Source organism: Podarcis pityusensis (genome assembly GCF_964106645.2).
Source record: "Podarcis pityusensis genome assembly, chromosome: 8".
Lineage (NCBI taxonomy): Eukaryota > Metazoa > Chordata > Lepidosauria > Squamata > Lacertidae > Podarcis > Podarcis pityusensis.
The window spans coordinates 19,466,360-19,478,950 of record NC_138033.1 but is presented as its reverse complement, the minus strand read 5'-3'; the positions used below and the strand labels follow the sequence as shown (position 1 = coordinate 19,478,950).

General features: G+C 47.2%; 2 protein-coding genes across 3 annotated transcripts in view; one reads left to right on the top strand and one right to left on the bottom strand.

Annotated features, from left to right (window-relative positions):
* Window positions 1–10,643, top strand: part of LUZP1 (leucine zipper protein 1) — a 68,120-nt gene extending 57,477 nt beyond the window's left edge. For both annotated transcript variants that reach the window (XM_081015405.1, XM_081015404.1), the window contains exons 3-4: window positions 3,407–3,605; window positions 4,989–10,643. In XM_081015405.1, the coding sequence (XP_080871531.1) occupies window positions 3,407–3,589 (183 nt within the window). In that variant the 3' untranslated portion in view covers window positions 3,590–3,605; window positions 4,989–10,643. The remainder of the gene's footprint in view (window positions 1–3,406; window positions 3,606–4,988) is intronic.
* Window positions 10,644–11,401: 758 nt separating this feature from the next.
* The window catches only part of KDM1A (lysine demethylase 1A), a 44,790-nt gene continuing 43,600 nt past the window's right edge, over window positions 11,402–12,591 (bottom strand). The window contains exon 20 of the mRNA XM_081015406.1: window positions 11,402–11,972. Coding sequence (XP_080871532.1) covers window positions 11,787–11,972 — 186 coding nt within the window. The 3' untranslated portion in view covers window positions 11,402–11,786. The remainder of the gene's footprint in view (window positions 11,973–12,591) is intronic.

The following is a 12,591-nucleotide window of genomic DNA, read 5'->3' as shown; positions in this document are numbered from 1 at the left end:
ATAGAGGTCTCCCAAGAACACGGGTGGCCCTGTCGGTTAAACCACAGAGCCTAGGGCTTGCCGATCAGAAGGTCGGCGGTTCGAATCCCCATGAGGGGGTGAGCTCCCGTTGCTCAGTCCCTGCTCCTGCCAACCTAGCAGTTCAAAAGCACATCAAAGTGCAAGTAGATAAATAGGTACTGCTCCGGTGGGAAGGTAAACACCGTTTCCATGCACTGCTCTGGTTTGCCAGAAGCAGCTTAGTCATGCTGCCCACATGACCCGGAAGCTGTACACCGGCTCCCTTGGCCAATAAAGCGAGATGAGCGCCACAACTCCAGAGTCGGCCACGACTGGACCTAATGGTCAGGGGTCCCTTTACCTTTTAAGAACTCCCGCCGTCCTAAACAAACTACAGCTCTCAAGATGCTTTGGTGGAAATCATGACCGTTTAAAGTACTGTCACAGTAGTGCAGAGTACTAAGACCAGGCAGCTTGACAAATTACATTCCAGTGAAATAGTTTGATTGTAACCAAAATGCCGCATAGTTCCACTCGCTTCTGTGCCATTTCCCTAAACAAAAGCTTTTAATAGAGGAGCCATAGCTCAGTGGTAGAACACGCGCTTTGCATACAGAAGGTCCCGGGTTCAGTCCCCAGCATCTCCAGGTACTGCTGAGATTGTCCGCTTCCCCTAAAAACCTGGGGATACTGGCCTAACTCTGTATCAGGTTCCTAAGTGACGATCTCTTGTTTCGCAGCTGTCTCTTGAACACATGGAAGATGAGAATCAAATCCTGTTGCTTTTGTCCACCCCTGTGTGTGTGTGTGTGTGCAGGAAAAATTGGAAATGGGAAAGCCTTGACATTAGGGAGGGTCTTCCCTTTCTGGTGATAGCCATTTGTTCGAATAATATAATCAGCGAAACATTCATAACACGGAGATGATTTCGGGTAGAGGGAAGACTTAGCAGACCTCAAGTGCACAGCCTTCCGAATGCTCGAGGAAGCAGAAGGCAACAATTAAAAGTGCGTGCGTGCATGCACTTTTTGTTTTAAAGGACATGTGATTCTGAGGGACTCATACGGAATGATTTTTGAACGTTTCTGGGTTTGGCTACTGCCCCTACTTGAATCATACCAGCTTGAAATTAAAGCACGGCCTTGTGCTTTAGTTCCCTCTGCTGGTGGTAGCCTGCAAGTTGCAGTATTATTATTATTTTTAAACGCACACCCCAACAAAGTCCCATTTGGATTACTGCAGTGCGCTCTACGTGGGGCTGCCTTTGAAGGTGATTTGGAAACTACAACCAATCCAGAATGTGGCTGCTAGACTGGCGACTGGGAGTGGCTGCTGGAACCACATAACACCGGTCCTAAAAGATCTACATTGGCTCCCAGTACGTTTCCGAGCACAATTCAAAGTGTCGATGTTGACCTTTAAAGCCCTAAATGGCTTTGGCCCAGTATACCTGAAGGTGCATCTCTACCTCCATCATTCAGCCTGGACACCGAGGTCTAGCTCTGAGGGCCTTCGGGCAGTTCCGTCTTTTGTGAGAAGTGAAATTGCAGGGAAATTGTGGTTGTTTTTACCCGCCCTGCAGAATGCCCTCCTGGCAGATGTCAAAGTGCAGTCCCCTCCTGAGAACAAGAGTGCTGCCCCTTTTGAACTTATGGGGGCAGCCACCTTTCCCCCTCAATACAAGGCCCCTAAAAGGTACTGTACATATTTTTCTCCTTACGGTACCCTAGGAGGGGGCCTGCCCAATATGATGTGCGGTTGCTTGGTAAAGGTAAAGGGACCCCTGACCATTAGGTCCAGTCGTAGTCGACTCTGGGGTTGCAGCGCTCACCTCGCTTTATTGGCCGAGGGATCCGGCGTACAGCTTCCGGGTCATGTGGCCAGCATGACTAAGCCGCTTCTGGCAAACCAGAGCAGCACACGGAAACGCCGTTTACCTTCCCGCCAGAGCAGTACCTATTTATCTACTTGCACTTTGATGTGCTTTTGAACTGCTAGGTTGGCAGGAGCAGGGACCGAGCAACGGGAACTCACCCCGTCGCGGGGATTCGAACCACCGACCTTTTGATCGGCAAGTCCTAGGCTCTGTGGTTTAACCCACAGCGCCACCCCCGTCCCTAGGTTGCTTCCTAGAGCATTTTAAAAGGCATTTTCTGCATGTGGTGCTGTGCTTCACTTACTAGGTGCTCCAAGAAAGCTGAAGATGATTTTTTAAAAAGAAAGGGAGGGAGGGAAAGATTGGACCACCTCATAAATTGTACGTTGTCAGACTGTTATGCCCAGAGCGGTTCATTGGTACGCTGGTTGGATTAGCACCTGAGAGACTAGGGTTCAAATCCCCACCCGGCCATGAAACTGGCTGGGTGATTTGGGGCCAGGCACTGCCTCCCAACCCAACCTACCTCACAGGGTTGTTGTTGATTAAATGAGGTGAGGGGATAAACAAGTTTGCCACCTTGAGCTCCTTGGAGAAAAAGGTAGGATATACATGCAACAACAACCACCGTTATTATTATGTTTGGATCTACCTATTTCTCTCCTATTTGCTGGCCCAGGAAGTGCAGCTTGACTCTGTGAGTGCTGCAGCAGTTCTTAACTCCATGTCTCAACATTGTGTTTGCGCAGATAGGCATTTCTAAATCCACTGGAAGGCAATGAAAGGAGGTGCCTTGCTGCCCGCAGCTGCCCTTCTTTGTTTCTTTTTCTTTTTAAGGCATTTTAGTAATTTTTCATCCAAGATCAGCAAAAGATCAGTAAAGTAAAATTGAACAAATGCAGATCTCATATCATTCTCCCCCCCCCCCCCCGGTGGATTAAGATACATGGCAGGTGGGGGCTAAAAGCTAGTGTGCCAAATACAGAACAAGAAAAATGGTGAACCAGTCATGCAAATGCACAGAGTCTCTCGCAAAGCCAGCATCCAGAGCAGAGGGCTTTGGAGGTGGAATTAATAAAAGTCAGAAATGGAAACCGCACATTTTCCAACGTGTCTGGTTTAGCTTGGCCTTTGGCCAGTCTCAAATTATGAGTAAGTTTCTCCATCAAAGCCAGACATCAAATATGCCTGGTACCAGTTTTCGGTGGAGGGGGCTGAGGATGTTTCTCACTTTCCCACTATTGATATCCTAGCTGCAACGAGAAGAAAGGAAATGAGAGAGCCCTGTGGCTGACCAAAAGGGAAAGCAGGGCTGGAGAGGGAGACTTGGGGACTGTGTGGCTTGTGTTTTTAGAAAGCTCACAGCCCTTCTACCAAGCCATGGAGTCAGGCTTTGGGGAGGGAAAACTCGCCCTGGGGGAAGTGAGAGGGCAGGGCTCGATGGCTTTATCCAGTCTCTCTGTCTGGAAGCAACTCCTGCGGGGCTCCATCGTATTAAAGCACCCAACCTTTTTCCCGGTTCTGGTACAGGAGGAAAACAAAGATTTTGTTCCCAGTTCCAGAAGAAAACCGTTTGGCTCCTCTGAGCAGCTTGCCCGGGCTGACACACCGAGGAAGAGGCCAGACGCCAGGCTGGAGGCGACACGCCAGCTGTCGGACAGCAAGGCTGAGGAGCGGAGGCGTTGGACCAAAGGCTGCTCAGAGGACAACTGAGCCTGTTGATGTTGAGGTATGTTCGTGTTGTTTTAAACAAGAGGTCCTTGTTCCCACTTTGTCCTCTTATGGGTAGTGCCTGACTGTGTCATCTCAGCCATGTGCTTAAGTTGGACGGGGCAGCATGCAAACCACTTGCTTGAAAGCATCTGATCAAAGTCTCCCTGCATGTGCAAAAATGTCACAGGCTTTCCATGAATGGTGATGATAATGAATGATAATGTATTGCTCCGTGTATGGCTTCATGCCGTGCGATCTCAAGGTGGTTTGCGTAGGACAGAAGTCGTATAAAAATGGATTCCATTTCAGGAAACCATGAACAAACTGACCACAACTTCAAATAACTGAAAACCTCCAACCACCCGCACAAACATTAGCATGATCACCATCAAAACAGCTAATAACAAAAACTAGCAAATCACCTAGAGGTAAATCTTGACCTACCACTGAAAAGAATTGCAAGGTTGATGCAAGGCAGGCCTCCTGGGGAGAGCAATCCACAGTCGGAGGGGCCACTCCTGGCAAGTCCCTCTTTCTTGGCAGCCTTCTGTACTTCTCCTGGAGTAGACATGAAGAGGAAGGCTCAGATAATTACGTAAGGGTCCGAGAGGTGGATGCATACTGGGAGAAATGTTCCCTAAGATATTGGGATCCCAATCTTTAAAAAGGCTTTGTAATTTAGAACTGGAACTTTGAATTGGGCCTGCAAATGTATGCAGTCTGTCTATGCATTACATTTACTGGGAGTAAAAAAAAGGGGGAGGAGATAAAGGACCCCTGGACGGTTAAGTCCAGTCAAAGGCAACTATGGGGTTGCAGCGCTCATCTTGCTTTCAGGCCAAGGGAGCCGGTGTTTGTCCACAGACAGCTTTTCGGGTCATGTGGCCAGCATGACTAAACCGCTTCTGGCGCAATGGAACACCATGATGGAAACCAGAGTGCACGGAAACACCGTTTACCTTATCCACCTATTTATCTACTTGCACTGGTGTGCTTTCAAACTGCTAGGTTGGCAGGAGTTGAGACAGAGCAATGGGAGCTCACCCCATCGCGGGGATTCGAACCGCTGACCTTCTGATCGGCAAGCCCAAGAGGCTCAGTGGTTTAGACCACAGCGCCACCTGCGACCCATATTTACTGGGAGTCACAAGTGTGGAGAGAATGCTGTTGTGTTCAGGTCCTGCTTCCAGGCTTCCCTTCTGGTTGGCCATTGTGAAAACGACGCTAGATGGACTAGGTGGGGATTTGATCTGACCCTGCAGTACTCTCCTTCCCACCCCCGTAGGAGTGACTGCACAGACCAGGAAGAGCAAAGCAGAAGTGATCTGCGCAAAAGAATGATTGTCTGTGATCCCATGGCTTAATGTGGTGACTTTTTTCTTCTTCTCTCTCTTCCTAGGGTCTTTCCCCCTCCAGCTGCATGACCTCCAGAAGCTGAGCTTCATTCTTCATCCCTACACTGGTCTCTTCCCTGCAGCCAGTCCAACACAGGGACATGTACAGTGCCTGACTTTTAACCCCTTCAGTGCTCAAGGTCCTTTCTGCCCACTAGCCTTGGGTGGATTTTATTTTTTAATTTTTTAAAAGGTGGCTTTGTGTTTTCCTTCTCCTCCCTGGAGGAGGCCGCAGACACTTCGCTCAGGGGAATCCCACTCTGAAATCTTATTGAGCTTGAATCAATGGTAACCCATGGCTGGTGAACGGCTCTGCCTCTCTCTAGGAGGTACCCAATAACTTTGGATCAGGTTGGACAAACCTTTGAGGCAAACAGCCTTGACCTCTGCCATCTGCCGTGCTTTTTCCTGGAGAAGCAAGAGGTGTAGTTTTGTGTGTGCGGGTGGGTGGGTGTTGGTAACCACTGCAAGAAGCAAGAACTGCCCCAGACGCACCTGCTTGCCAGATCTCAAGAGCCCAGAGCAGCACGTTGAGAATTTCCATTCCTCGCCAGATTTTTGCTGTTCCACCTTCAGAAAGAAGTTTACATTGAAGCTGGTTTCCGTGTGCCGCAAGTACTCTCTGAGATGCCGCTCCGGAAAGGATGGTGCGGGGAGGGGAATGACACAGTTCCAGGAACCCCACTCTAAGGCCATTGCTTCCCACCAGCCATAGCTCTCTCGCAGCATACCTGCACTGCAATGGCTTGGCCATTTGCAAGTACTTCTGCCTGAGCCTGACACATAAGCAATAAGCATGACATCCAAGATTTTCGCCCATCTCCCGCTTTGCAGGCTGGGTGCTGAGGAAGCAGCCCCTTCCCTCCCCAAGCGCTTGAGTTCTTGCCTTCGCTTCCTTCCTTGCCCGCAAGCCTCGCAGGATCCAAACTCTGGCTGGACTCAAATCAGGCGGAGCAAGAAACCTCGCCAACATCCTGAGCCCAATGTCATCCCAGCCAAAGGAGGCGGAGTGCTCCGTGGGGCCTTGCTTGCTTGGAAGAGCCTGTGACGCATTACTTGAACTAACAGCCTGAGGCCTCCGTGTGGGCTGCACCACACCTCAGGACTGGGGCAGCCACTGGGCATTTGGCACAACCTGCTCAGAAAAGTGGGGAAGAAGAGGCTCCTTTGTTCAGCACCTCAACATATCTGGGGGGGGGGGTGTTATTCCTTTATTTCTGCTACCTCACTCTTCACTTGCATGGGCAAAGGGACCAGCGGAGACTCATCCAGAGACACAGCGATTGCCCTCTTCTGCACCCGAGTCAGCAGACAGAACGTTGGACCCCACCAGTGCCACGGCAGCTGCTCACCTTGGCTTAGTCTTCTCAGTCTTCCCCCATGCATTTGGCACATAAGGCTTAGATGCTGCTGTAAACGTAAGTGTTTTGTACCCACCTCCCCTGCCAGGCCTTTCTAGGTATCCATTTGGTGGCAGATCGGACAGCACTGTTCCCTCGAGGAACAGTGCCCCCGCCACTCTCCTGCCAAGCAGAGGTAATCCATTCAGACTTAAGAAGGAGGCAGCTCAGTTTCACTCCCCATGAAAAGGAATTGGGAACAAAACAATGTTTTAAAAGTTAGATAGAGTTTAATGTGCATTAGCAATGCAACGCCACATGGGTTTGGTGCATGAAGTCCATTCATTCTGCCCAGAGTTCACACATGCACAGTTAGGTGAGGCCTGCGACTCTGTTGAAAAGCCAAGAGCATCAGGCTAGGCTTCCAGGGTTTCAGATGGAAAACCTGGCTTAGGAAAAAACACCCCAAATTCACTACTTTGCCTTTTTTAAAAAAAAACCCACACACATTGTGAACCTTTAGAAATAACTGAGGTTTGCTGTGGTTCCTACTCTATCCTTTACCCAACAGTTTTTAATTCAGCCAAAGGTTTTAAAAAACGTATTTTAACTGATTCAGATGTGAGAGGCACAGAATGCGGACAGTGGTGCCATTTATCGGACCAAGTGGTTAAAAGTGTTCACAAGCTTCACCTTGAAGCATGAGTGTTCTAAGAATAAGTTTACATGCCCCTGAGTTTGGCTAACAGTGCCATGAAAGGCACCATTGTTACGTACTGATTTCTCACAGAGGTGAGCAGAAGGGTGTGCACCATCTTTTAAAAATAATTATTACCCGAACTGTGCTAACAAAAGTTAACTTCTGCAACTTGTATGCATCATTCACATTTTCACATGCTCTCCCGCTGGTCAGTGGACTGGGGAAGGCACAGCAGCCAAACAGTGAGATCATCTCAAGTATTGCCCACGCTCTTTCACGCATATTTTCAGTGTTGAGGTCTAGAACCTTGAGTTTCATGCTCCCGTCTCTTTGTGATGTAATCACAGCATATCTGTGGTCCCACTTTCATTCACCAATTACAGGCCTCTCACCGGGGGCCAATTCACAGATTTTAGCTTGCTTCCATTGATGGGTAGTCTGTTTACATAAAGGTCTCAGCAATAACTGATCTGTAAGCAGCCATTTTGAATTGACGCACCCCGTTATGCTCAGATGGTGCCTGTCTAGTGTTCAACGGGGGGCTGTGATTTAATCCAAAGTAGGATGGTGATTGTTTTTACTAAAAAAAAAAATTTTAAAGCCATGTCGTAGTTGATTCAAGAAAGCACTTTAGCACCTGAAAAGTTCGATTCAACACTGATGTTGGATCTCAGCCTACTTGAAAATTAAAGCAAGCCACCAACCAACGGGGAGGGGGGTGTTGCTATCTGAGCCGTTTGTTTGGCTGGGTCATAAATGCCTAGAATTTCCTGTGACATGCACCAGCTCCAAGACCACTAGTTCATTGATAAAATAGCCCCTTACTGAAACTTATTTATATGAAAATAAGTTCCTCTTGGACTTGTTTGTCTGTAATTATACTTAGGAATGCAGCCTTAATGGACATTGCCCCTCCTCTGCATGATGAAATTGGAGCCATTTTTATTGTGCCTGTTCAAAGCAGTGACACTTTGAGTGCCCTTAGAACGCCCTGCCTGATTTTCTGGTGCAAAAGAAGCCCCACCATGCAAACGACAACCCAGGTAAATTTTTTTCCCTGTTGGAAAGCTGGCTTGTCCGCATTCAACACTGCAAACTTCTCACAGGATCTGGAAAATGCTCCACCCCCTCTGAGCACTCCATTTACCATTAAGAGCTAGAGATTATTCACTTGAATTTGAAACTATTCTCTGCATGACTAACGCGTTCACAAGTTTAACCCTATACGCACTGGCGCAAAAGATCGTTCTGAACAACGCTTTCTCCAGGACTAAGTGCTCAGGGTCAGAAAGCTAGGTATCTGGGTCCCAGTAAAAGTCACCCAAGAATAAAGGGTTTGGCATTTGAGCCAGACACAGAAGGATGAGGGCAAGTGTCCCTTGTTCCTAGGCTGATAGCACCTCTGAAAGCTGCACTGATACCTTTCCCTTGCCAAGTGGACATAGCAAAGTCCTCCTCATCTTTGCTGGGGAAGAAATGACCCAGTGGCAGTCCAGATTTTTACAAAAAGGGAAAACTTAAAGGAACCAGTTATCTGTGACTTAGGCCTTTGTTCCCTAGATGGGGAGCATGTGAGCCCTCCAGCTAGAGTTTGACCACCATCCTGGGTGGGGCTGATGGGAGTTGCAAGTCAACTATTGCTGGAAGGCCACAGGTTCCACATTCCTAGAACATACTTGAGCAGCTGGGAAGAGGAAGAATACAAGCCCCCCCCCCCCCTTCAGATTAGATAGGAAGCTTTTATAACAGTAACACCTGGCCTTGCTTAACCAAGGAATCTGCCTCAGCTTCGGCAATAGGGCTTGATGGATGAGGTTGCTGCCTCCTTTCTGAAGGCACGTTATGGATTCCCCACCTCCCCGTAAAAGAGAAATGAATTTGCCCTGAGTTATTTTAGCTAGTTTATTGCTTCAGGGCAGAGGACCCCCCCCCCTTTATTTTTTTCAGGCCTGGGGTCTGTTGATAGTCTTACATTTCACTAAACATAAGGAATGAATGTAAATATCCGTTACAGTATCGGTTGGGGGTTATTTTATTGATGGCCCCATAAAAAAGGATGACAAAACCCTAAGGAGACCTTAACCCTGAGTGCAATAGGAGCTGATTGTATTATTGAACTAGCAGTGGTGAGTTCAGGAAACAAGAGACTGTTTGGCTCAAGTTGCACACTTTAAAAATAAACAGCTGTAAAGTGTATTTGTAAATATTTGCCAGCATTTTGGCAAGTTAATTTTTGTTTTAACTGTAGCATATAAATACAGTAGGAATCCCCCAGGGACTTTCTAATGCTGAAAATTTGTGTGTAAAAACAAAAAAAACAATTCCAGTGTTGTAATTATATGTGCTGCATGTGATTATTCCTTTTTATGTCGAGAAACAAAAAAAAGCAACTTCTTCCAACTGGAGGTCAGAATTGCCCTCATGTACAGCCCGCACAATGTTGCATAGCCTAGTAAGATCTGCTCCTTCACCTCCCTTCATTGCAAAAAGCAGAACCGCTTCTCCGATGAAAAGCCAGAGAGAGACCATAGCTCAGTGGTAGAGCAGATGATTTGCATGCAGACAGTCCTGGATTCACAAGGCCTTGAAAGAGAGAGCCAGTCCATTGACAATACTTGGGTAGGCCAGCCCAGTGTAAGGTAACGCCATACTTCCTCAGGCCATTAGTGCATCTCTGGTTTTACGACAAGATGTCAAGAGTGCCAAGAACGTAGAGTTTTAGCCATAGATTTGTCAGAAGGGACCCTTACGTATGCAAGCAGCCAGGACATTTATTATTGTCTCACAGGCTCTTTGGAACTGACATTTCCCCTTCTCAAAATGTGTATATGAGATGAGAGAGGCTTACATGATGCCACCCCTCTACCCAGGGCATCAGTGGAAGACAACCCCACAAAAGATCTTGCTGCTTCAGTTGAAACCCCAACTTTATATCCAAAGAGGGATAAAGTGGTGAAGGTACTGCAGTGCAGGGCCCACATCCTTCCTCCCCTTTCTCTTTCCTCTTGGCTAGAGACCAAAGGATTTGCTCAACCTTTCTGTGGCTGTTGGGAGTACAGTCTACTCCTTCCACGTCTGCACAAGGGGGAAGGCACGCCGGTCTTCCTGCCATTTGTAAACACTTGAGAATCCTTCAGATTGTGTGGAATGTATTTTTAAGAGATGAAAATATATTTTTTCTACTTGCTAATGTTAAGACTGGGTGGAAAGGGATTGTCGAATCCTGACATGGTGTGCTTGCAGGCAGATGAGCATCTCCTGCCTTAACATTCCCTCACTTTCAGGTTAAGAGAAAGCAAGTGCAATTTTTAGCAAAATGTGTTCAGAGATCCTCATTTGCCAGCCCTCCAGAACCCAGGAAGCTACCAGCACTGTCCCAATCACTCCACTCCTGACTCAAAAGGAAGCACTGTGGTGCTAGTATGTTCAGCTGGGGAAAGGCCCTGCTCTTTCACCTCCCAAACCTGCCTGCACATGGGACAGCAGGTGGTGCTAGCCTGCTAGTCACAGAGCAACAAGTCTGCATGCTATGTTTAAATGCAAACATTTGTCCGCATGTTATCTTCTGACTAATGCTGTCTGTTCTACAGTACTTAATCAATAAAACTATTTGTATGTTAGTCAAATGTGTGAATTGCTTTGAGATGGAAAAAAACCTTTTGCTTCTTGTGAAGAAGAATAAAGCCCAGCCAATTTTGCATACCCCACCCACAGTGTTTTGGCAACAGCTCTAAGTACAGAGAACTGCATTGACTTGTTCAAGATCCACATGGCTGCTAAATAGTTAGCACTTTTTCAGGCATTTTTTGAACCTGAACAATACAATTTTTGTTCCTGAAATTAAGCCCAATAACAGAATAGGATTTACAAGAGAACCTGCCTTTGTGTGTATCAGGTACCTCTTGCTGCTGGCCTCTGGCAACCCTGTCAAATGAAGGCAGGACTGGATGAGACACTGGGCCATGAAACACAGGATTCAGAGCCTGGCCAGGGGAGTGGAATCTCACTACAAAACAAGTATAAATATAGTTTCTCAGTCCTTGGTGTCCTCCAATTTTGTTCTTGCTTGTCCTGGCCTTTGAATATCCCCTTACTTAGCATCAAATTCCAGCACATACTTTACCTGCACCAAAACCGATTCCACCCCTTTAGCTTCCTAGCAAGAACCAGCATTTATCTGTAACTGTCCCAGATTCAATGTGCCTTCTCCAAGTACCCATTCTAAGCACTTTGAGTTACTCAGCCATTTCCCCTCACATCTCTGAGGATCCTTAACTGGCATCTAATCTGTAACTTTTTAGTTGCATATAGCAGAGAGTAGGGCATTGCATCCTGCATCATAGTCAAATGAAAAGAAACTGTGTTTCTGTTGTCTGTGTTTTTATAAAAAGAAGTTTTATTTTTGCTTCCCAAAACAAAACCCACATAAGACAATCTTACCTTAGTGACTAACAGCAGCTAACTTACAAGAGATCTAAACCCTGGAAAGAAACAAACAAAAATGCATCTGTACCAAAAGAGATCTCTGTCAAGAGAGACCAGAAGTCTGGATTTGGGGGAGAAGGTGCACCGCTCCAGAGAATCGAGGCTGCTGTGGCAGTCAGGAACTGTGTTCTTGGACGACTGAAGTCTAGGAAGGCCGCTCAACAGGGGTGATGCTTTTGACTCCTGGTTACGCCTTCTAATTGGTAGTGCTACAGACCAGGAAGGCCACTTGCTTCTAATCACAAGTCCATGCAAGGCATTCATAACCCACTGCATTGTTACATGGCAGGAGCCTGCTGTGGAGCTGCAACAGGAGTAGCTTGGCGAGGCAGAGTGTACATTGCACCGAGAAACTGGTCTGCAATGCGTCCAGCTTCTCTCAGTCCACTCAGCAGAGCTCCATGAACAGTCGCTGGGTAGTTGCGAATTGTATGTTCTCCTGCAAAGAACAGGCGGGGAATTGGCTGGAAAAGAAATGAGAGATTGGCAATGTTACAAGAGCCCCAGTTTACCTGCTGTATATAGCATACCTGCAAAACAAGGAAGGTTTCCTAAAAAGCTGCCACTCCAAGTGACGCCTGGGAATAATTTTAGCATCTGTTTGTTTTCCCCAGAATCAAGCATCCCATATGGATTGCCCACAGAGAGAGTAGAAGAAATGTGTTCGGCATTTCAATGTGGCAGAGGACCAGTTTTCCTCCCTGTGGTCTAAAGGGAAGCAGAGTGCAAATTTAGCCACAGGTTGTTGTGAACTTAAAAAACATATTCAGCATCTTAAGCTGGTTTAAACTTACTTCTGTGTGTGTGCTTGAATAGAATGACCCAAGTGCACTGGGGTAAGGCCGCTTGCTTGGTTTCAGAAGCAGATAGCAGGACCAATTCCCAAGTTGCACCTTAAATTTAGTCCCCCTTTCTAGAGTTTGCAAACAAACACATTTGGTGGGTGGGGAGTGGCAAGAGGGAACTGTTACTTCATTCCCACTATTCATAATTCCTTACACCTACTGCAGAGTGAGCCCAAAGGGCAGGCATCAGCTCCTTCTATGGCCTGAACAGCACCCAGCTATGGGTTGCTCCTAGTCA